Here is a 24724-nt window from a genome sequence, read left to right as displayed (position 1 = left end):
CACCAACAACCGCCAGTCCCTCGGCGTGGCCAGGATGCCTGCAGATGTTTTGTGGCTGGTTTTGGCCGCTCTCCAGCTCTGACGAAGACGATGGCTTGTTTGGAGGGGCGGGAGCGCTTTGACCACTCGACTGCTGTAGCAATGGCCTTTAGTACTTGGTCATGCCTCCAACTGTACCTTCCCTATCCCAGTGCCGTTGAGTAGCAACTCAGAATGTGCTCTAGGGTTCCAAACTTGGAGCATAGTGGGCATGCTGGAGACTCCACTTTGCCCCATATCCTCCTTTACGGTTTGATGGGCTGGGGAGCACATCGTATACCGCCTGGATAAGAAACTTGATCCGCTGTAGCTCCGCCCATGTCACCTTCCTCTCGATCCCGTTCTCCCACCCTGTTACCTCATTCCTACTGTTCTGCAGGTTCTCTCCTCCTCGACCACTGCTCTCACCTCCTCCTGGACTAGGCAGTGCTTTTCCTTCCCTTTGCTGGTGTCAATGTTACCCTTTTTCCACCAAAAAAGGACTGGTTCGGAACTGGTGCTGGTTCAAAGTTGGTTCGGAGTTGGTTCAACTTGCGAAGTTTGTTTTTTTCACTGACAAGAGCGCCCAGGGAACGACGTCGTTACGTCACTGAGTATGTCGCCATACGTCTTAGCTAGAAACGCTTGCAAGTACAACATTACTTTCGGATCATGTCTAACTCGTGTACCAAGAAGGCTTTAAAAACAATTAAAATATGTAAGTCTTTTAATATTTTCATTTGATATGTAATCTTTTCTGATAAGTTATACCCCTGTCTAGTGTCTTTTTTTTCTTTCCATTTATTTGTTCTATATTTTGACTGTTTTCTTCTTTGCTTCAATAAAAAAAAATAGAAACGTTTGCGCCAACTTCAAGCATAACAATTACAAAGGCGGACTCCATCGTGTTTCTGCAAATGTTTCTCCTGGCTTTGCGATCCTTTATTATGGTCAGAAAAGATGTTTAAACACATCTAAACCCGGCCAAGCCCCCGACGTAAGCATGACGTGGTAAAAGAAGGGTTCTAGTCCAGCAAAGAGTTGGTGCCACTTTGGAACCAGTTTTCCCGGCCGAAAACCGGTTCTTTGGCTGTCGAAACACAAAAAACTGGATGGCGCGCAGGCACCGGCTCTCGAAATGCTTTGGTGGAAAAGGGCCTTGTAAGGAGTTGAAAAGGAACCCAGTCCAGACCAGCCTCTTGTGGTGTAATCTTCCCTCTGCTTGTCGAACAGCCTCCTTTTCTTGATTTACCATGAGTACCATGTTTTTAACATGCCTATGTCAAGTAACATAGCATAATCGGAAAGAGCTTTATTTTTAGTAACACTAATACAGCATTTCTCTATCATAAAACGTTTTAAAATAATTGCGTGACATGACATTTAGCAACACAAGTCATCCAGCTTTTGTGAGTATGATACTCTAATATCGATTTCGCTTACAGCACTGCTACCGAGCGAATGCAGAGTAACGACGTAACATAAGTCTGAACTGAACTCAGTATGTAATATTTCTGACGAAGTACAAGACGATTAAAGAAGAATCAAATGTTTTATTTGTCTTTTTCACCAAAAAAAATTTACAATGAAAGTTAACTTGAGAAAATACAAAGTGTAAACAAATGTGACATCTCTCAACAAAAGAAAATAACAAGAAAAGTTTTAACCTGTAAAAAAAAAATTTCTTCATAAAAGTATAAACATTTTACATAACATTTAACTCATAATAAAGTATAATGACATTTATATATACCATGAAGCAAAATTATATACAAGAATAATTATCTCACAGCTGAAACTGCTGGTCTTGAAGACTAACTTTATTCACTGAGACTAATTTAGATGTTTCTCTGTCCTGTCGCTCGTTGGGGCTGGTTAGGACAGATTTTGAAGAGATTTCATTGTTTGACGGTATTATTTCCTCACAGCATTAGACCTGATAGTGCTGGATCTGAAGATGATCTACTTCCTGTGATTGTATTTTATATGACTGTGTAGAGAAGATACTTGAGTGAAACTCTTCCCACATGGAGTGCAGTGATACGGTTTCTCTCCAGTGTGGATCCTCTCGTGTGTTTTCACGTGTCCTGAAAGACGAAATCTCTTGTCGCAGTGTGAACACTTGTACGGTTTCTCTCCAGTGTGAATCCTCCAGTGTTGTTTCAAACGTGTAGCGTTAATAAAACTCTTCCCACACTCTAAGCACTTATGATCTTTTACACCAGAATGTATTTTCTGATGAAATTTGAAACTCTGCAGACGTGCAAAACTCTTTCCACACAAAGAACATAAATGTGGTTTCTCCTGTGAATGAACTAACATGTGGGTATCCAGGCCTGTAGCCCTCGAAAATGTTTTGCCACATTCATCACATTCGTATGGTTTCTCTCCAGTGTGGATGTTCATGTGTTCCTGAAGGTTTGACGATTGTCTAAAACTCTTCCCACACTGATCACATGTGAACGGTTTCTCTCCAGTGTGGATCTTCATGTGAGAAACAAGACTTTGTTTGTGTTTTAAACTCTTTCCACACAAAGAACATAAAAGTCGTTCCTCCTGTGAATGAACTCTGAGATGGCTCTTTAGGGATGAAGCACATGAAAAAATTCTCCAACAGTGATCACATTGATGCACTTTCTCAATAGTGTGGATGATCTCATGTTCCTGAAGATCTTCTTGTCGTGTGAAACAACTCAGACACTTATGGCAGATGAAATATTTCTTGTCTATTTTTTTCAAAGAAATACTTTCAGTCTGTGGGGTAGTTTGTTCTTCAGTTTTGACATGATGTTTCTCCTCTCCAATCTCCTCAATTTCCTCCATTGCGCCTGAAATGAAAATAAAATCATAATTTTATTGCATTTTTTACTTGATTTTCACAAATGAGGTATATTGAAGGCTGATGGGAATATTCTATCATTTATTTGTCAACTGATGTGAGCATTATGAAAAGAACAATACTGTTAAAAACTAGGAAGCTGCATTCATATGTTCACAATGTTGTGCATATTAAAAACTTTGGGAATAATAGTTATTCAGAGGTAATTTTGGGTCTCTGTGTTAAAAAGAAAATGTTTGAGTTCAGACCTTCAGAATACCTTAAATATTATAAATCGTCTATTATAAAATATTATACTATTACATATAGATGTCAGTTCAATAATGCATTTTAGTCTGGGACTAGGCTTATGCTATTTCTGTGAAACCAGGTGAAAGTGTTTTTATGAATTCACAAATTATACCTCTTTTTATTTTCAAGAAATTTCATCCAAATACTTTTTCCTAGGATCTTACCTCTCATTAACATATGTTACAGAAAAAGTACAACAATGCACATAATACAGATAGCAAATAAGAAAAAAAAGAGAAAATAAACTTAGAAGAAAACAAAAATGTGAAAGAAACAAATGACCCAACAATTGAGTCTGACATAACTATTTGTTTTTATATGGAACATGGTTCATCAAAGATTGAATAAATGCTATTATGAGACTTACCTGGGCTTTTTCTAGTAGATGATCAAAATAGCAGATCTTGTCGTTTGTTCAAGTCTGTTGACAATAAAACGAGCTAAATGTGGCAATTTACAGATCTGAAGACATCAGAATAATGAATGCAGTGAAAACAGGATCTATTGACATGAAATAAAGAGGCTTTTCAGCTGCTCTGATAATAGTGATGATCCCTAGACTATCAACACTCATTCGACAAGCCATTCAGGATCAGCAGCAGATCATCTCACTTTATTATAAGTATTTGCTGCAAGAAACAGATTTTTACAGTCAGAGCAAAATGCTGAAAGCGCTCTATTATCTTTCAATTTATACAGTAATATCGCAGGAATATAAAGACATTGTAATTCGCCGACATGAATCTAAATATAGTTCGATTTACCGTTCGCTAGCCGCTTATCGTTTTGAATGAGAAATACATTTCGTCGTCTTAAAGTGTTTTAGTTAACAGACGAAGAGCGGTGTACATTATAAAAGCCATTCAGAAACAGCCGTGTAAATGTACTTTAAACCGTGTTAAAAGAGTATTTAACAATTATTTGATCGCGTGAAGTGTTTACCTCAGAAAAATAGGATGGGAGCGCGCGAATTATGACGTCATCACCGCGAGACGAGATCAACGGACGAACGGAGGATTATTAAAAACTGTATAAAATATCTGTATATAAAAACATAAAACAAAAATAAGTGTAAAACAGTTACTGATGTAGGCAGACAGCAGTCATATGTGGGGTGAAAGATGTTATAGGCATTTAAAAGCTTTATCGAGAAAATTAAAGCCCAAAGCAATCACAATGTTTTAATGAATTTTAAATGTACCTAAAATGATTAAATTAGCTGTTTTTGATGCAAGAATTATAAGTAGACAATAGATAAATGGACAATAAAAGAATACAAAATGTAATTAAATTAGACGGATCTACACAAAAAAAGAATAACACAAACAGTTTAATAAACAGTTTGAGCCTGTTAAAACTATTTTCCTTCATACTAGTACATTGATATAAAAAATTAACATAATATTTTACTTACAATAAAGTAGAATGATATTTATTTATACCACAAAGCAAATGATATTCAAGAATAAAAAGTTCAGATTGTCTTTAGTAAGGAACTCCATCTTTGAGTTGATGTGAATCTCACAGTTGAAACCACTGGTGTTGAAGATGAATTTTATTCACTGTGACAAATTTAGATCATGTGTCTGTTTCCGGTCACGTTGGCTGGTTAGGGCAGATTTATACTGAAGAGATATTATTGTTTGACTGTATTATTGTGACGTTTGGTGAGGACACAACATTAGACCTGATAGTGCTGGATCTGAATATGAACTACTTCCTGTGATTGTACTTTATATGACTGTGTAGAGACGATACTTGAGTGAAACTCTTCCCACATGGAGTGCAGTGATACGGTTTCTCTCCAGTGTGGATCCTCTCGTGTGATTTCACGTGTCCTGAAAGACGAAATCTCTTGTCGCAGTGTGAACACTTGTACGGTTTCTCTCCAGTGTGAGTCCGCCAGTGTTGTTTCAGACGTATAGAGTTAATAAAACTCTTCCCACACTCAAAGCACTTGTGATCTCTTACACCAGAATGTATTTTCTGATGAAATTTTAAACTCTGAATACGTGAAAATCTCTTTCCACACAAAGAACATGAATGTGGTTTCTCCTGGGAATGAACGAACATGTGGCTCTTCAGGCCTGTAGACCTCGAAAATGTTTTGCCACATTGATCACATTCGTATGGTTTCTCTCCAGTGTGGGTGTTCATGTGTTCCTTAAGGTTTGATGATTGTGTAAAACCCATCCCACACTGATCACATGTGAACGGTTTCTCTCCAGTGTGGATCCTCATGTGAATCTCGAGACTTTGTTTGTGTTTTAAACTCTTTCCACACAAAGAACATGAATATGGTTTCTCCTGTGAATGAACTCTGAGATGGCTCTTTAGGGATGAAGCACAATCAAATGTTTTGTCACAGTGATCACATTCATGCACTTTCTCAATAGTGTGGATGATCGCATGTTCCTGAAGGTCTTCTTGTCGTGTGAAACAACTCAGACACTGATGGCAGGTGAAATATTTCTTGTCTATTTTCTTCAAAGAAATACTTTCAGTCTGTGAGGGAGTTTTTTCTTCAGTTTTGACATGATGTTTCTCCTCTCCAATCTCCTTATTTTCCTCCATTGCGCCTAAAATGAAAATAAATCATAATTTTAATGCATTTTTTTTTTATTGATTTTCACAAATTTATTGCCTGTGTGTGAAGGGGTTGTAATCACACATTACAATTATCCACTTGTCGGGTTTTGATATTACCTCTGAAGGCCAGTATTCATATTTCTATGTTAAGTTTCCGGGTCGGATTTATCACGAAATCCATCTGCGGATTTCTGTCTGTTGTGCTGGAGGCAGAATTTCACAAACTCCAAACACAAAATCCACATAAATATAAAAAATAAAAATTAAAGTTTTATCAGCTTGTGAAAAATGTGAATCCGATCAACTTCGGATGAAAACACGGATCAAAGCGTTTGAATTATGGAGAGACCTCCGCTTTGTTTTAGGTATAATTGTGGGTTTTTGTAGAGGCCCTTTAAAAAAAAACATTACTGATCCGCATCTTGAGACAACAATGGCACTCATGAACATATTTTAAGATCTCAGTTTAATAATGCATTTTAGTCTGGGACTAGGCTTATGCTATTTCTGTGAAACCAGGCGAAAGTGTTTTTATGAATTCACAAATTATACCTCTTTTTATTTTTACGAAATTTCATCCAAATACTTTATTCCTAGGATCTTACCTCTCATTAACATATTGGCAAAGAATAATATAAATAGTACAACAATGAACAGAATAAAGATACCAAATATAAATAAGAAAAAAGAGAAAATAAACGTAGAAAAACAAATGTCAAAGAAACAAATGACTCAACAATTGAGTCTGACATAACTATATGATTTTATATGGATCATGGTTCATCAAAGATTGAATAAATGCTATTATGAGACTTACCCGGGCTTTTTCTAGTAGATGATCAAAATAGCAGATCTGAAGACATCAGCATAATGAATGAGGTGAGGATCTATTGACATGAAATAAATTGTTTTTCAGCTGCTCTGATAATAGTGATGATCCATAGACTATCAACACTCATTCGACAAGCCATTCAGGATCAGCAGCAGATCATCTCACTTTATTATAAGTATTTGCTGCTAGAAACAGATTATTACAGAATAAATGCTGAAAGCCTAAAAGTGCTCTAGTATTTAACTATTATCCCTCAATTTATACAGTAACATCGAAAGAATATAAAGACAGATATTACTTACACCCATCTTTATCAAAGATTGTAATTCGCCGATCTGAATATAAATATATAGTTCGATTTCCTAAGTTACCGTTGGCTATAGCAGCATACCGTTTTGTATGTGAGAAATACATTTCGTCTTCTTAAAGTGTTTTAGTTATCAGACACACGAAGAGCGGTGTACATTATGACATTCAGAAACAGCCGTGTAAATGTACTTTAAACTGTGTAGAGTATTTAACAATTACTTGATCGGGTGTAGTGTTTACCTCAGAAGAATAGGATGAAGGGACTGGGGAAGCGCGCGAATGATGACGTCATCACCGCGAGACGAGATCAACGGCAGACTATTAAAACACCAACATTTGTATAAATATCTATATAAAACAAAAATAAGGGTAAAACAGTTACTGATGAAGACAGACAGCAGTCATATGTGGGGTGAAAGATTCATATGTGGGGTGAAAGATATCGATATAAAGATACCTTTATCGAGAAATGTGAAGCCCAAAGTATATTTTAATGTGATTTACATTAGTTTTCACCCTACCTTGTCGACAGAAAATGAATCATTGTTATACTCAACACTGTTAGTATTATCATTTAAATCTCAAGTTTTCTTGATTTCCCACAATCACACGATTGCGATCCTAGGGCGTCATATAACTGATGATAAAGGGCGCCTAAAGCGTCGGATATTGAAGCATGGTCAAAATGCTTCCCAAGGCGTCAGTCAGGTGACGCCTTGGGGGTGAGAATGGGCTGTAATAGTATAGCCTACTTTAGGTTGAATAACATTCTTCAGGTTTCACCTCTGATATTATAAAACTCTAAAATAGTTATGAATTATTAACAAAAAATGACATTTTCAACGGTGTAGTTAGATTAATGAAATAATTACTATCTCTAGAAAGTATTGGTCTACATTATACTAATTACTAAATCCTATATCAACCTCAACCACTTGAACAATACAAGGAGGAGAGACAAGAAACTACACTTTTAATGCTTTCAAATTAACAATATACAATTACATGAATTATTCTTGAATTGATTAAAGTGTGTAGAGGGAGAAGGTTACATAAAAAAAATACACATTTTAAAAATGTATGTTAAATCCACTATTGTTTTATACTGAAATGGTCTATAGTTTATGCAGTAGACTATTTAATGTCAAGGTCACTTTTATTTATATAGCACCTTAAAACAGCATTTCTGCTGACCAAGGTGCTTCACAGAGGCATGATCAAAACATAATAAAAAACAGACATTGTACAAATTACATGTGAAATTTTAACTCACTACGGATGCAGATCCGCAGTTATGAGTAGGCCTGAGAGAAAAGGAGCGTTTTCAGAGCTGACTTGAATACATGTAAATGTAATTGCATCATATTTTATTTTAAATTACAGAAGAATTAAGAGTAATCCATTTAATTAAATTACAATATTTAGATTACTTGGTAATTAATTACACCCAACACCTCTTTTTGTCTGACGCTGTTGCCATGGTGACTCATAATATCTGCGCTCCATTGATAATGGCTTTTTATAAATGTGGTGCACGCGCTTAACTCAGAGTCAGTCGACTCAGAGTTGATTGAACTAACTCATTTCAGCTGTTCTGAAATCTCAGGGCAAGTCAACTCAGAGTTCAAGCTTTAACTCAGAGTTGGTTGAACCTCCTTATTGAAACGGGCCCCTGATAGTGCTGGATGTGAAGATGATCTACTTCCTGTGATTGTATTTTATATGACTGCGTAGAGAAGATACTTGAGTGAAACTCTTCCCACATGGAGTGCAGTGATACGGTTTCTCTCCAGTGTGGATCCTCTCGTGTGTTTTCACGTGTTCAGACCGACGGAATCTCTTGTCGCAGTGTGAACACTTGTACGGTTTCTCTCCAGTGTGAGTCCGCCAGTGTAGTTTCAAAACTATAGCGGTAATAAAACTCTTCCCACACTCAAAGCACTTGTGATCTTTTACACCAGAATGTATTTTCTGATGAAGTTTTAAGTCCGGTAGACGTGAAAAACTCTTTCCACACAAAGAACATGAATGTGGTTTATCCTGTGAATGAACTAACATGTGGGCATTTAGGCCTGTAGACCTCGAAAATGTTTTGCCACATTGATCACATTCGTATGGTTTCTCTCCAGTGTGGGTGTTCATGTGTGTCTTAAGGTTTGATGATTGTCTAAAACCCATCCCACACTGATCACATGTGAACGGTTTCTCTCCAGTGTGGATCTTCATGTGAAGCTCGAGACTCTGTTTGTGTTTTAAACTCTTTCCACACAAAGAACATAAAAGTGGTTTCTCCTGTGAATGAACTCTGAGATGGCTCTTTAGGGATGAACCAGAATCAAATGTTTTGCCACACTGATCACATTCATGCACTTTCTCAATAGTGTGGATGATCGCGTGTTCCTGAAGGTCTTCTTGTCGTGTGAAACAACTCAGACACTTATGGCAGATGAAATATTTCTTGTCTATTTTCTTCAAAGAAATACTTTCAGTCTGTGAGGGAGTTTGTTCTTCAGTTTTGACATGATGTTTCTCCTCTCCAATCTCCTCATTTTCCTCCATTGCACCTGAAATGAAAATAAAATCATAATTTTAATGCATTTTTGTAATTGAATTCCACAAATGAGGTATATTGAAGGCTGATGGGAATATTCTATCATTTATTTGTCAACTGATGTGAGCATTATGAAAAGAACAATACTGTTAAAAACTAGGAAGCTGCAGTGCATTTCATTCATACGTTCAAAATATTGTGCATATTTGCACTGTAATCTTTGGGCATTATAGTTATTCTGAGGTAATTTTGGGTCTCTGTGTTAAAAAGAAAACGTTTGAGTTCAGACCGTCAGAATATACCCTTAAATATTATAAATCATCTATTATAAAATATTATAGTATTACATATCACATCTGACACAAACATACAAAATACAACAATGTTTTTTAAAACATTTTAGCAAAAACGTCCATGCTTGAATTATTTTAACATTTTCCTCGCGTTCATCTTGCGCTGAACTAAATCAGTCTACAGACGGCAGAAAAGACGCACACTTTATCCAATGAAAACAATTCAGCAATAGCCCTGTAAATGTTGCTGAAACTGTAAAATATATTTCATGGGTATGGAAACATATGGGTAGCCATATTCAATTTGAAATGTAATATGCAAAATAACAATGCAATATGTAAAATGGCATTGCATTCTGTATTAAAAAACTTACATTTTACATTACCATACTAGCAACGTTTTAGGCAAAATTAAAATGAAATTAACATAATTTACATTTGCCATTTCATACACTCGTTTTAATATGCATATTGAAACGCTTTATAAGTGGCAAAATAAAAATAAAAATGCATTATATGATTAGATATGTGTAATATGTTCAAGCAAAAACTGCGGCAAAATGATCATTCAAATGGCATTTTTCTTAATTGCATTTACACTCACAGTCACGACACTTGTGATTGCATTTTCGTGAAATGTCCCGCAATGAATGTAGCAAAACTCAATGTGCACAATAAAAATGCATTCCGAGCCAATCACGCCCCCTCCTGGCCTGTCAATCACTGCATCAAGGCGGGGCTCAGCACCAGGTAAACATAACATGTTATGGCTATGTTAGGTGTTGGTGAATGGTGACGGCAGAGCTAATACGACCGTTTAATTGTTTAGCTGATGAAGTGGAGCGTAAAAAGAGAAACGGTAGTTACTTACTGGAATATTGGAAAAATTATTTACTTAAGGGTGGGTTTTTGTCTTGAGACAAAACGATGGCACTCATTGACATATTTTAAGATGTCAGTTCAAGTTGTTTTCAGTTAAAACAGCTCAATAATGCATTTTAGTCTGGGACTAGGCTTATGCTATTTCTGTGAAACCAGGGGAAAGTGTTTTTATGAATACAAAAATTATACCCCTTTTATTTTTAAGAAATTTCACCCAAATACTTTATTCCTAGGATCTTACCACTCATTAACATATTGGCAAAGAATTATAGAAAAAGTACAACAATGAACAGAATACAGATACCAAATATAAATAAGAAAAAAGGATTAAAAATAACAAATGTGAAAGAAACAAATGACCCAAAAATTGAGTCTGACATAACTATTTGATTTTATATGGAACATGGTTCATCAAAGATTGAATAAATGCTATTATGAGACTTATCCGGGATATTTCTAGTAGATGATCAAAATAGCAGATCGTGTCGTTTGTTCAAGTCTGTTGACAATAAAATGAGCTTAATGTGGCAATTTACAGAAAGACATCAGCATAAATGAAAACAGGATCTTGACATGAAATAAATTGGTTTTCAGCTGCTCTGATAATAGTGATGATCCCTAGACTATCAACACTCATTCGACAAGCCATTCAGGATCAGCAGCAGATCATCTCACTTTATTATAAGTATTTGCTGCTAGAAACAGATTGTTACAGTCAGAATAAATGCTGAAAGCCCAAAAGTGCTCTAATTGTATTATTTCTTAATTCATACAGTAAGATTGCAGGAATATAAAGACAGACATTAAATTACACCCATCTTTATCAAAGATTGTTATTCGCCGATCTGAATCTAAATATAGTTCGATTTCCTAGTTACCGTTCGCTAGCATCTTACCGTGTTGTATGTGAGAAATACATTTCTTCATCAAGTGTTTTAGTTACCTGACACAAGAAGAGCGGTGTACATCATAGGATAAATTCGGAAACAGCCGTGTACTTTAAACTGTGTAGAGTTTTAACAATTATTTGATCGCGTGTAGTTTACCTCAGAAGAATAGGACGAAGGGAGCGCGCGAATGATGACGTCATCACCGCGAGACGAGATCAACGGCAGACCAAAAAATGTATAAAATACCTGAATAAAAAAAAACATAAAACAAAAATGAGTGTAAAACAGTTACTGATGTAGACAGACAGCAGTGATATGTGGTTTAAAAAATGTTATAGGCATTTAAAAGCTTTATCGAGAAAATTAAAGCCAAAGCAATCACAATATATAAATGTAACTAATATATTAATGAGTAGACAATAGATTACTGTTAACTGGTGGAGCAAATACAAAATCTAATTAAATTAGATGGATCTACAAAAAAAAAAAAAAAATAAATAACAGTTTAATACAACAGTTTGAACCTGTTGTATGTTTAGCTGTGCATTTACAGAATATGAGCACTGTGCCACTGTTCGTCCGACTGTTACTGCACTTCATTTTATTCTAAATAGTTTTAATTTACTGTATTTTATTTTTATCATAATTTTTATTTTTCATTATTTCTTATTTTTTTATTCTAAACTGTTTTAATTATTCTGATTTCTTTTGATTATTTTAATTTCTTCTATGTAAAGCACTTTGAATTGCCATTGTGTATGAAATGTGCTATATAAATAAACTTGCCTTGCCTGTTAAAAATAATATTTTCCTTCAAAAGTGTCAAACCAACTACAACTTATATATCATAAAAAAATAACACAATATTTAATGTATAATAAAGTATAATGATATTTATTTATACAATAAAGCAAAATGATATTCAAGAATATAAAGTCTAATGGTCTTTAGGGAGGAACTCTTTGAGTCGATGTAAATCTCACAGTTGAAACCACTGGTCTTGAAGATGAATTTTAATTCACTGTGACAAATTTAGATCATGTGTCAGTCCCGTTGGCTGGTTAGGGCAGATTTATACTGAAGAGATATTATTGCTTGACGTATTATCTGAATATGAACTACTTCCTGTGATTGTATTTTATATGACTGTGTAGAGAAGATACTTGAGCGAAACTCTTCCCACATGGAGTGCAGTGATACGGTTTCTCTCCAGTGTGGATCCTCTCGTGTGTTTTCACGTGTCCTGACCGACGAAATCTCTTGTCGCAGTGTGAACACTTGTACGGTTTCTCTCCAGTGTGAGTCCGCCAGTGTAGTTTCAAACGTTCAGTTGTAATAAAACTCTTCCCACACTCTAAGCACTTATGATCTCTTTCACCAGTATGTGTTTTCTGATGAAGTTTTAAATTGTGCAGATGTGAAAAACTCTTTCCACACAAAGAACATGAATGTGGTTTCTCCTGTGAATGAACTAACATGTGGCTCTTCAGGCCTGTAGCCCTCGAAAATATTCTGCCACATTGATCACATTCATGCTGCTTTTCTCCAGTGTGGATGTTCATGTGTTCCTGAAGGTTTGATGATTGTCTAAAACTCTTCCCACACTGATCACATGTGAACGGTTTCTCTCCAGAGTGGATCCTCATGTGAAGCTCAAGACTATTTTTGTATTTTAAACTCTTTCCACACAAAGAACATGAATGTGGTTTCTCCTGTGAATGAACTCTGAGATGGCTCTTTAGGGCTGAAGCCCACAAAAATGATTTACCACACTGATCACATTTATGCAGTGTCTCGCCAGTGTGGATGATCATGTGATTCTTAAGGTGTCCTTGTTGTGTGAAACTCTTCCCACACTGATGGCAGATGAAATATTTCTTGTCTCTTTCCAGTGAAGAAATACTTTCAGTCTGCGGGGAAGTTTTTTCTTCAGTTTTGACATGATGTTTCTCTTCTTCACTCTCATTTTCCTCCATCAGGCCTGAAATAAAAATAACAATTTTAATGTATTTCAATAAAAAAAATTCTACACATGAGGTATACCGTATGCTTATGGGAATATTCCGGAATTTATAAGTGAACTGATGTGAGTGTTGGGAAAATAATGATAACTCCACTAAAAAATAAATTATGCTCCATTATACTGCATTCTGTAGTAATTCTGGGTGTCTGTGGTTAAAATACCACTCAGATGATGGAGTCCGAATATAAACTTAAATAATAGTAAATCATCTATATTTAAAAGATTATAGTATTACTTTTCACATCTGACACGAACAAACAAATTAAAACAATGCGACACACATTTTTATAGATTCCAGTCATTAACCTCAACTGATTATGTCCATCATTAATTTATTGCCACATTATTATACCAGGAAAGCATAAATTTTTATATCCACATGAAATTCCCTCACAGATCGAAACTTAAAGTTTGAGATCACATACATTCAATAACACTAACATAATTATCCTAAAAATGATTGAATGATTTCAGCATTTTCCAAAGATGTTCGTTTCGTGCTGAACTAAATCAGTCAACAGACGCCAGAAAAGACGCACATTTGGCGCTTTATCCGATTAAAACAACTTAGAAATAAGCCCGTAAATGTTGCTGAAACAAACGGTGTAATACATATTTTATGGGTGTGTAAATACGCGAAATATCTGACCTGCAGAACTTACCTCAGAAGACACAACAAACGCGCTGAACGAGGAAGGAAACTACTGATGACGTCAGCGCGGTGATGCAGGATAAACGCGCCAATTCTTTCAAAAGAACAATTCATACAAAATATTATAACATACACTAAAATAACTCTAAATGTTAAAGTAAACAATATGTCAACGTCATGTGTAGGGTGAAAAATAATTTCTCAGACAGTTATCCCCAGCATCACATCTGAAATTGAACTACATTTTAATAAATCCTTACAAGTGCAAGTAGACAATGGCTATATAAAAAATAATAATCCGTAGTAATATTGACAGCATTTATCAACCCTGTAACCAAAGTTATAAGAAAAATAATAATAAAAAAAGTTTGTCAGGAACTATAAAGGAGATTTGATTTATGCAAAAAAATCTGCCATTCTCAATATTATTTAATTTCAGTGTTTTTAAAGTTCATTGATAAAAATAAATAAAGATGTCTGGTTCAAAACTTGCAACAGAAAAAGTAATCAGGGAATGTTTAACTTTATATACAGAATAATTAATTGCAACAGTTCAAAACCTAAACTGAACTCAGTATGTCATATTTCTGAAGAAGTACAAGACGATTAAAGAACAATCAAAGGTTTATTTGTCTTTTTCACCAGACAAAAAAATTAACAATGAAAATACAAAGTGTAAACAAATGTGACATCTCTCTACAAAAGAAAAATAGCAAGAAAAGTTTGAACCTGTAAAAAAAAAAAAATCCATCATAAAAGTATACACAAACATTTTACATAATATTTAACTCATAATGGTATTTATATATACCATGAAGCAAAATGATATACAAGAATAATTATCTCACAGTTGAAACTGCTGGTCTTGAAGACTAACTTTATTCACTGAGACTAATTTAGATGTTTCTTTGTCCTGTCGCTCGTTGGGGCTGGTTAGGACAGATTTTGAAGAGATTTCATTGTTTGACGGTATTATTTCCTCACAGCATTAGACCTGATAGTGCTGGATCTGAAGATGATCTACTTCCTGTGATTGTATTTTAAATGACTGTGTAGAGAAGATACTTGAGTGAAACTCTTCCCACATGGAGTGCAGTGATACGGTTTCTCTCCAGTGTGGATCCTCTCGTGTGTTTTCACGTGTCCTGACCGACGAAATTTCTTGTCGCAGTGTGAACACTTGTACGGTTTCTCTCCAGTGTGGATCCTCCAGTGTTGTCTCAAACGCACTCCGGTAATAAAACTCTTCCCACACTCTAAGCACTTATGATCTCTTTCGCCAGTATGTATTTTCTGATGAAGTTTTAAATTCTGCAGACGTGAAAAACTCTTTCCACAAAAAGAACATAAATGTGGTTTCTCCTGTGAATGAACTAACATGTGGGTATTCAGGCCTGTAGCCCTCGAAAATGTTTTGCCACATTGATCACATTCGTATGGTTTCTCTCCAGTGTGGATGTTCATGTGTTCCTTAAGGTTTGATGATTGTCTAAAACTCTTCCCACACTGATCACATGTGAACGGTTTCTCTCCAGTGTGGATCTTCATGTGAGACACAAGACTCAGTTTGTGTTTTAAACTCTTTCCACACAAAGAACATAAAATTGGTTTCTCCTGTGAATGAACTCTGAGATGGCTCTTTAGGGCTGAAGCAAATACAAATGATTTACCACATTGATCACATTTATGCTGTGTCTCGCCAGTGTGGATGATCATGTGCTTCTTAAGGCGTCCTTGTTGTGTGAAACTCTTCCCACACTGATGGCAGATGAAATATTTCTTGTCTCTTTTCAGTGAAGAAATACTTTCAGTCTGCGGGGGAGTTTTTTCTTCAGTTTTGACATGATGTTTCTCCTCTCCAATCTCCTCATTTTTCTCCATCAGGCCTGATATGAAAACAAAAATCCTAATTTTAATGCATTTTTATAAAATAATTTCTACAAATGAGGTATATTGTATGCTTATGTGAATATTCCAGAAGTTATTTGTGAACTGAGGTGGGCGAGCATTAGGAAAAGAAAAACAAACAAAGCAAACAGTATACTTTTTCTTTTTTTTCTTAGCAAATTTGTGTGTCTGTGGTAAAAACAACAATGTGACACTCATATTTAGAGTTTGGGTTTTCTGAATCCTGTCATTAATCGTGCATAACTGATTGTGCATCAAGACAGCGATTTCTATCCTCGTGAAATTATTCCCTCACAAATCAAAACTTAAAGTTTGAGATCACATACATTCAACACCAACAAGATTACTCTAAAAATGAAATCTATGAGAAAAAAAATCGTTCCTGTTTCAATGAATTTCAACATTTTCCTCAGATGTTCGTTTCATGACGAACTAGTACACACACCAGAAAAGACGCACATTTGGCGCTTTATCCAATGAAAACAAACGCCGTAAATGTTGCTGAAACAACTGTGTAAAGTGTATTTTATAGATGTGTAAATACGCGAAATATCTGACCTACAGAACTTACCTCAGAAGACACAAACGCGCTGAACGAGGAAGGAAACTAATGATGACGTCAGCGCGGTGATGAGAGAAAAACGCGCCAAAAATCAAGTTGTATTTTTACAATAACATACCATACACTAAAATAACGCTAAAAGTTAATGTAAACAAAAATTCAATATCAGTCATGTGTAGGGTGAAAAAATGTTTTAAAGGTTTTATTTAAATACATTAAAACATGGAAAGACCAAGCAATCAGTTATGGCTTTCAGAGTAACCCAAAATTATGAAACTATAATTTCTTAACACAAGTAGAATCAACAGACAATAAAAAGTCTCTAAGTGTTCAACGTTTGACGCTATACACGTTGTAAAATCAAGTCATTATGAACCCCACCTCACTGATTTCAGACCTGAGGAAAGAAAACAAATCGCATGTCTACAACAGTGCACTGTGGATTTACACCCAAAAGAAATCTGAATATCAAACCACAAGCTATCTTTACTGCGGTCTGCCATCTAGTTAACCAACATTGCTTAAGATAACAAAAACTACCTCAAACATTTTAACATCTGACCTGAGTTAATCAGGTGTACCAAACAACCATAGAACAAAGAAGAATTATATCTTGCATTTGTTGTGGATAAAGTCCTCTCTCTACTCACGAATCAAGAACTTTATTGCTCCAGTCAACAGATCTGAGATGCTTAACGTCTAATATTTGCAGAAGAAAAAACGTTCTATACTTTTAATGGGGAGAAAAAAAAACTAAGTTCATGTTCTGGTTTTACTTGAACACTGATAATAGTGTTATTTCTCACTTTCATGAGACAGAGATCCAGATAGCACAAGTCTATTTGATGTAATGTTTACATCTGGAAGACGTATTTTAAAGAGTGTTTGCTCATCTGCAATACGTCTACAGGACGTTTCCTGTCAGATGTCAAATAGATGTTTAGAAGATGTCTTTAAGATGTAATGATTTAGAATGCATGTTAAACTGACATCTTATAAACGTCTATATGACATCTGACAGGAAACGTACGTCCTATAGACGTTTTGCAGATGAGCAAACACTCTTAAAAATACGTCTTCGAGATGTAAACATTATATCAAATGGACTTGTGCTATCTGGGTAACATCGTACCGTTTTGTATGTGAAACTGATATCTTCTGGAATAGAAACGATGAAAACAATTCAGAAATGGGCGCGTTAAATGTTCTTTAAACTGCGTAAAGAGTATTTTATAATAACACTTACAGCGTGTACTGCTCACCTCAGAAGACTCGACACAACTGACTGAAGGAGCGCGCGCCGCTGATGACGTCATAACCGCAAGTCGAAATCAACGGTAGATTATCAAAAACACGCAAAATACTGTATAAAACAGCGAAACATCAATAAAACATATTAAACAAAAATAAAAGGGGTTACATACGTTGACACACAGCAGTCCATTCAATCTCAGTCGAGTGGGGTGAGATATCGGATATTTAAATGTTATAAAAAAAATGTAAAGCCCAACGCCATCACAATATTTTAATACCTTAAATATAACTAAATACAAAGTGTAAACAAATGTATCATCTCTCTATAAAAGAAAGAAAAAATAAAAGTTTGAACCTGTAAAAAAAAACCTTATCTTCCTTCATAAACGTATAACCATTTTACAATACATTTAACTCATAATAAAGTATAATTACCTTTATTTACCATGAAGCAAAATGATATACAAGAATAATTATCTCACAGTTAAAACTGCTGGTCTTGAAGACTAACTTTATTCACTGAGACTAATTTAGATGTTTCTTTGTCCTGTCGCTCGTTGGGGCTGGTTAGGACAGATTTTGAAGAGATTTCATTGTTTGACGGTATTATTTCCTCACAGCATTAGACCTGATAGTGCTGGATCTGAAGATGATCTACTTCCTGTGATTGTATTTTATATGACTGTGTAGAGAAGATACTTGAGTGAAACTCTTCCCACATGGAGTGCAGTGATACGGTTTCTCTCCAGTGTGGATCCTCTCGTGTGTTTTCACGTGTCCTGACCGACGAAATTTCTTGTCGCAGTGTGAACACTTGTACGGTTTCTCTCCAGTGTTGTCTCAAACGCACTCCGGTAATAAAACTCTTCCCACACTCAAAGCACTTATGATCTCTTTCACCAGTATGTATTTTCTGATGAAGTTTTAAATTCTGCAGACGTGAAAAACTCTTTCCACAAACAGAACATAAATGTGGTTTCTCCTGTGAATGAACTAACACGTGGCTCGATAGCCCTGAAGCCCTCGAAAATGTTTTGCCACATTGATCACATTCGTATGGTTTCTCTCCAGTGTGGGTGTTCATGTGTTCCTTAAGGCCTGATGATTGTCTAAAACTCTTCCCACACTGATCACATGTGAACGGTTTCTCTCCAGAGTGGATCCTCATGTGAAGCTCAAGACTCAGTTTGTGTTTTAAACTCTTTCCACACAAAGAACATAAAATTGGTTTCTCCTGTGAATGAACTCTGAGATGGCTCTTTAGGGCTGAAGCAAATACAAATGATTTACCACATTGATCACATTTATGCTGTGTCTCGCCAGTGTGGATGATCATGTGCTTCTTAAGGCGTCCTTGTTGTTTGAAACTCTTCCCACACTGATGGCAGATGAAATATTTCTTGTCTCTTTTCAGTGAAGAAATACTTTCAGTCTGCGGGGGAGTTTTTTCTTCAGTTTTGACATGATGATTCTCCATCAGGCCTGATATGAAAACAAAAATCCTAATTTTAATGCATTTTTATAAAATAATTTCAACAAATTAGGTATATTGTATGCTTATGTGAATATTCCAGAATTTATTTGTGAACTGATGTGGGCGAGCATTAGGAAAAGAAAAACAAACAAACAAAGGAAACAAGTACTTTTTTTTTTTTTTTTAGCAAATTTGTGTGTCTGTGGTAAAAACAACAATGTGACACCCATATTTAGAGTTTGGGTTTTCTGAATCCTGTCATTAATCAAACATAACTGATATCTCCATCAAGACAGCGACGGTATCCTCATGAAATTCCCTCAGAAATCAAAACTTAAAGTTTGAGATCACATATTCAACACCAACATTATTGCTCTAAAAATAAAATCGTTCCTGTTTCAATGAATTTCAACATTTTCCTCAGATGTTCGTTTCATGACGAACTAAATCAGTCTACACACGCCAGAAAAGACGCACATTTGGCGCTTTATCCAATGAAAACAAACGCCGTAAATGTTGCTGAAACAACTGTGTAATGTGTATTTTATGGGTGTGTAAATACGCGAAATATCTGACCTGCAGAACTTACCTCAGAAGACACAACAAACGCGCTGAACGAGGAAGGAAACTAATGATGACGTCAGCGCGGTGATGAGAGAAAAACGCGCCAAAAATCAAGTTGTATTTTTACAATAACATATACACTAAAATAACGCTAAAAGTTAATGTAAACAATAATTCAATATCAGTCATGTGTAGGGTGAAAAATGTTTTAAAGGTTTTATTTAAATACTTTTAAAACATGGAAAGACCAAGCAATCATAATAGTTCATGGCTTTCAGAGTTACCCAAAATTATGAAATGATAATTTCTTAACACATGTAGAATCAACAGACGATAAAAAGTCTCTAAGTGTTCAACGTTTGACGCTATACACGTTGTAAAATCAAGTCATTATGAACCCCACCTCACTGATTTCAGACCTGAGGAAAGAAAACAAATCGCATGTCTACAACAGTGCACTGTGGATTTACACCCAAAAGAAATCTGAATATCAAACCGCAAGCTATCTTTACTGCGGTCTGCCATCTAGTTAACCAACATTGCTTAAGATAACAAAAACTACCTCAAACATTTTAACATCTGAGTAAATCAGGTGTACCAAACAACCATAGAACAAAGAAGAATTATATCTTGCATTTGTTGTGGATAAAGTCCTCTCTCTACTCACGAATCAAGAACTTTATTGCTCCAGTCAACAGATCTGAGATGCTTAACGTCTAATATTTGCAGAAGAAAAAACGTTCTATACTTTTAATGGGGAGAAAAAAAAACTAAGTTCATGTTCTGGTTTTACTTGAACACTGATAATAGTGTTATTTCTCACTTTCATGAGACAGAGATCCAGATAGCACAAGTCTATTTGATGTAATGTTTACATCTGGAAGACGTATTTTAAAGAGTGTTTGCTCATCTGCAATACGTCTACAGGACGTTTCCTGTCAGATGTCAAATAGATGTTTAGAAGATGTCTTTAAGATGTAATGATTTAGAATGCATGTTAAACTGACATCTTATGAACGTCTATATGACATCTGACAGGAAACGTACGTCCTATAGACGTTTTGCAGATGAGCAAACACTCTTAAAAAATACGTCTTCGAGATGTAAACATTATATCAAATGGACTTGTGCTATCTGGGTAACATCGTACCGTTTTGTATGTGAAACTGATATCTTCTGGAATAGAAACGATGAAAACAATTCAGAAATGGGCGCGTTAAATGTTCTTTAAACTGCGTAAAGAGTATTTTATAATAACACTTACAGCGTGTACTGCTCACCTCAGAAGACTCGACACAACTGACTGAAGGAGCGCGCGCCGCTGATGACGTCATAACCGCAAGTCGAAATCAACGGTAGATTATCAAAAACACGCAAAATACTGTATAAAACAGCGAAACATCAATAAAACATATTAAACAAAAATAAAAGGGGTTACATACGTTGACACACAGCAGTCCATTCAATCTCAGTCATGAGTGGGGTGAGATATCGGATATTTAAATGTTATAAAAAAAATGTAAAGCCCAACGCCATCACAATATTTTAATACCTTAAATATAACTAAATACAAAGTGTAAACAAATGTATCATCTCTCTATAAAAGAAAGAAAAAATAAAAGTTTGAACCTGTAAAAAAAACCTTATCTTCCTTCATAAACGTATAACCATTTTACAATACATTTAACTCATAATAAAGTATAATTACCTTTATTTACCATGAAGCAAAATGATATACAAGAATAATTATCTCACAGTTAAAACTGCTGGTCTTGAAGACTAACTTTATTCACTGAGACTAATTTAGATGTCTCTTTGTCCTGTCGCTCGTTGGGGCTGGTTAGGACAGATTTTGAAGAGATTTCATTGTTTGACGGTATTATTTCCTCACAGCATTAGACCTGATAGTGCTGGATCTGAAGATGATCTACTTCCTGTGATTGTATTTTATATGACTGTGTAGAGAAGATACTTGAGTGAAACTCTTCCCACATGGAGTGCAGTGATACGGTTTCTCTCCAGTGTGGATCCTCTCGTGTGATTTCACGTGTCCTGACCGACGAAATTTCTTGTCGCAGTGTGAACACTTGTACGGTTTCTCTCCAGTGTGGATCCTCCAGTGTTGTCTCAAACGCACTCCGGTAATAAAACTCTTCCCACACTCTAAGCACTTATGATCTCTTTCGCCAGTATGTATTTTCTGATGAAGTTTTAAATTCTGCAGACGTGAAAAACTCTTTCCACAAACAGAACATAAATGTGGTTTCTCCTGTGAATGAACTAACACGTGGCTCGATAGCCCTGAAGCCCTCGAAAATGTTTTGCCACATTGATCACATTCGTATGGTTTCTCTCCAGTGTGGGTGTTCATGTGTTCCTTAAGGCCTGATGATTGTCTAAAACTCTTCCCACACTGATCACATGTGAACGGTTTCTCTCCAGAGTGGATCCTCATGTGAAGCTCAAGACTCAGTTTGTGTTTTAAACTCTTTCCACACAAAGAACATAAAATTGGTTTCTCCTGTGAATGAACTCTGAGATGGCTCTTTAGGGCTGAAGCAAATACAAATGATTTACCACATTGATCACATTTATGCTGTGTCTCGCCAGTGTGGATGATCATGTGCTTCTTAAGGCGTCCTTGTTGTTTGAAACTCTTCCCACACTGATGGCAGATGAAATATTTCTTGTCTCTTTTCAGTGAAGAAATACTTTCAGTCTGCGGGGGAGTTTTTTCTTCAGTTTTGACATGATGATTCTCCATCAGGCCTGATATGAAAACAAAAATCCTAATTTTAATGCATTTTTATAAAATAATTTCAACAAATTAGGTATATTGTATGCTTATGTGAATATTCCAGAATTTATTTGTGAACTGATGTGGGCGAGCATTAGGAAAAGAAAAACAAACAAACAAAGGAAACAAGTACTTTTTTTTTTTTTTAGCAAATTTGTGTGTCTGTGGTAAAAACAACAATGTGACACCCATATTTAGAGTTTGGGTTTTCTGAATCCTGTCATTAATCAAACATAACTGATATCTCCATCAAGACAGCGACGGTATCCTCATGAAATTCCCTCAGAAATCAAAACTTAAAGTTTGAGATCACATATTCAACACCAACATTATTGCTCTAAAAATAAAATCGTTCCTGTTTCAATGAATTTCAACATTTTCCTCAGATGTTCGTTTCATGACGAACTAAATCAGTCTACACACGCCAGAAAAGACGCACATTTGGCGCTTTATCCAATGAAAACAAACGCCGTAAATGTTGCTGAAACAACTGTGTAATGTGTATTTTATGGGTGTGTAAATACGCGAAATATCTGACCTGCAGAACTTACCTCAGAAGACACAACAAACGCGCTGAACGAGGAAGGAAACTAATGATGACGTCAGCGCGGTGATGAGAGAAAAACGCGCCAAAAATCAAGTTGTATTTTTACAATAACATATACACTAAAATAACGCTAAAAGTTAATGTAAACAATAATTCAATATCAGTCATGTGTAGGGTGAAAAATGTTTTAAAGGTTTTATTTAAATACTTTTAAAACATGGAAAGACCAAGCAATCATAATAGTTCATGGCTTACCCAAAATTATGAAATGATAATTTCTTAACACATGTAGAATCAACAGACGATAAAAAGTCTCTAAGTGTTCAACGTTTGACGCTATACACGTTGTAAAATCAAGTCATTATGAACCCCACCTCACTGATTTCAGACCTGAGGAAAGAAAACAAATCGCATGTCTACAACAGTGCACTGTGGATTTACACCCAAAAGAAATCTGAATATCAAACCACAAGCTATCTTTACTGCGGTCTGCCATCTAGTTAACCAACATTGCTTAAGATAACAAAAAATACCTCAAACATTTTAACATCTGACCTGAGTAAATCAGGTGTACCAAACAACCATAGAACAAAGAAGAATTATATCTTGCATTTGTTGTGGATAGTCCTCTCTCTACTCATGAATCAAGAACTTTATTGCTCCAGTCAACAGATCTGAGATGCTTAACGTCTAATATTTGTAGAAGAAAAAACTTTCTATACTTTTAATGGGGAAAAAAAACTAAGTTCATTTTCTGGTTTTACTTGAACACTGATAATAGTGTTATTTCTCACTTTCATGAGACAGAGATCCAGATAGCACACGTCTATTTGATGTAATGTTTACATCTGGAAGACATATTTTAAAGAGTGTTTGCTCATCTGCAATACGTCTACAGGACGTTTCCTGTCAGATGTCAAATAGATGTTTAGAAGATGGCTTTAAGATGTAATGATTTAGAATGCATGTTAAACTGACATCTTATGAACGTCTATATGACATCTGACAGGAAACGTACGTCCTATAGACGTTTTGCAGATGAGCAAACACTCTTAAAAATACGTCTTCCAGATGTAAACATTATATCAAATGGACTTGTGCTATCTGGGTAACATCGTACCGTATTGTATGTGAAACTGATATCTTCTGGAATAGAAACGATGAAAACAATTCAGAAATGGGCGCGTTAAATGTTCTTTAAACTGCGTAAAGAGTATTTTATAATAACACTTACAGCGTGTACTGCTCACCTCAGAAGACTCAACTGACTGAAGGAGCGCGCGCCGCTGATGACGTCATAACCGCGAGTCGAAATCAACGGTAGATTATCAAAAACACGCAAAATACTGTATAAAACAGCGAAACATCAATAAAACATATTAAATAAAAATAAAAGGGGTTACATACGTTGACACACAGCAGTCCATTCAATCTCAGTCATGAGTGGGG

At 35.6% G+C, this 24724-nt stretch overlaps 5 protein-coding genes and 1 pseudogene across 12 annotated transcripts; all 6 read right to left on the bottom strand.

Annotated features, from left to right (window-relative positions):
• Nucleotides 1–1569: 1569 nt before the first annotated feature.
• LOC148995687 (uncharacterized) lies at nucleotides 1570–4169 on the bottom strand. The gene is made up of 2 exons (XM_089133743.1): nucleotides 3516–4169; nucleotides 1570–2846 (listed from the first exon to the last, which is right to left on the bottom strand). The coding sequence occupies exon 2, from the start codon at nucleotides 2839–2841 to the stop codon at nucleotides 1981–1983; it is 861 nt and encodes a 286-aa protein (XP_088989869.1). The 5' UTR covers nucleotides 2842–2846; nucleotides 3516–4169; the 3' UTR covers nucleotides 1570–1980.
• A 134-nt stretch (nucleotides 4170–4303) lies between these two features.
• Nucleotides 4304–11666, bottom strand: LOC120486217 (uncharacterized). 3 transcript variants are annotated; one of them, XM_089133752.1, is made up of 5 exons: nucleotides 11548–11666; nucleotides 8581–9442; nucleotides 7383–7395; nucleotides 4759–5716; nucleotides 4304–4689 (listed from the first exon to the last, which is right to left on the bottom strand). In XM_089133752.1, the coding sequence occupies exons 1-4, from the start codon at nucleotides 11573–11575 to the stop codon at nucleotides 4862–4864; spliced, it is 1758 nt and encodes a 585-aa protein (XP_088989878.1). In that variant the 5' UTR covers nucleotides 11576–11666; the 3' UTR covers nucleotides 4304–4689; nucleotides 4759–4861. The 3 variants fall into 3 exon arrangements, with proteins under 3 accessions (XP_088989878.1, XP_088989873.1, XP_088989874.1); XM_089133747.1 differs by lacking the exons at nucleotides 7383–7395; nucleotides 8581–9442; nucleotides 11548–11666 and adding exons at nucleotides 6555–6624; nucleotides 7119–7186 and having other exon boundaries at nucleotides 4759–5727; XM_089133748.1 differs by lacking the exons at nucleotides 7383–7395; nucleotides 8581–9442; nucleotides 11548–11666 and adding an exon at nucleotides 5855–6301 and having other exon boundaries at nucleotides 4759–5727.
• LOC120486353 (uncharacterized) lies at nucleotides 11621–20043 on the bottom strand. Of its 4 annotated transcripts, none has more exons than XM_089133693.1 (3): nucleotides 19957–20043; nucleotides 15235–16055; nucleotides 11621–11740 (listed from the first exon to the last, which is right to left on the bottom strand). In XM_089133693.1, exons 2-3 carry the CDS (start codon nucleotides 16048–16050, stop codon nucleotides 11621–11623), a joined length of 936 nt encoding a protein of 311 aa, XP_088989819.1. In that variant the 5' UTR covers nucleotides 16051–16055; nucleotides 19957–20043. The 4 variants fall into 4 exon arrangements, with proteins under 4 accessions (XP_088989819.1, XP_088989813.1, XP_088989816.1 ...); XM_089133687.1 differs by lacking the exon at nucleotides 19957–20043 and adding an exon at nucleotides 17886–18237; XM_089133690.1 differs by lacking the exon at nucleotides 19957–20043 and adding an exon at nucleotides 16649–16722.
• LOC148995686 (uncharacterized) lies at nucleotides 12094–14260 on the bottom strand. Of its 2 annotated transcripts, none has more exons than XM_089133763.1 (2): nucleotides 14180–14260; nucleotides 12094–13475 (listed from the first exon to the last, which is right to left on the bottom strand). In XM_089133763.1, exon 2 carries the CDS (start codon nucleotides 13468–13470, stop codon nucleotides 12613–12615), a length of 858 nt encoding a protein of 285 aa, XP_088989889.1. In that variant the 5' UTR covers nucleotides 13471–13475; nucleotides 14180–14260; the 3' UTR covers nucleotides 12094–12612. The 2 variants fall into 2 exon arrangements, with proteins under 2 accessions (XP_088989889.1, XP_088989892.1); XM_089133766.1 differs by having other exon boundaries at nucleotides 14167–14187.
• LOC120486213 (uncharacterized) lies at nucleotides 18315–20023 on the bottom strand (annotated as a pseudogene). Its single transcript, XR_016169437.1, has 2 exons — nucleotides 19957–20023; nucleotides 18315–19375 (listed from the first exon to the last, which is right to left on the bottom strand). The product of XR_016169437.1 is annotated as an uncharacterized LOC120486213 (transcript).
• Nucleotides 20044–21625: 1582 nt separating the features above from the next.
• LOC148995685 (uncharacterized) lies at nucleotides 21626–23346 on the bottom strand. Its single transcript, XM_089133769.1, has 2 exons — nucleotides 23280–23346; nucleotides 21626–22700 (listed from the first exon to the last, which is right to left on the bottom strand). Exon 2 carries the CDS (start codon nucleotides 22693–22695, stop codon nucleotides 21859–21861), a length of 837 nt encoding a protein of 278 aa, XP_088989895.1. The 5' UTR covers nucleotides 22696–22700; nucleotides 23280–23346; the 3' UTR covers nucleotides 21626–21858.
• Between the last annotated feature and the right edge of the window lie 1378 nt (nucleotides 23347–24724).

This window comes from Pimephales promelas, chromosome 2 (genome assembly GCF_988280905.1).
Source record: "Pimephales promelas chromosome 2, fPimPro1.hap1.1, whole genome shotgun sequence".
In the NCBI taxonomy this organism is placed as follows: domain Eukaryota; kingdom Metazoa; phylum Chordata; class Actinopteri; order Cypriniformes; family Leuciscidae; genus Pimephales; species Pimephales promelas.
The sequence above is the reverse complement of the archived record's forward strand: the minus strand, read 5'-3'. Positions and strand labels throughout refer to the sequence as shown.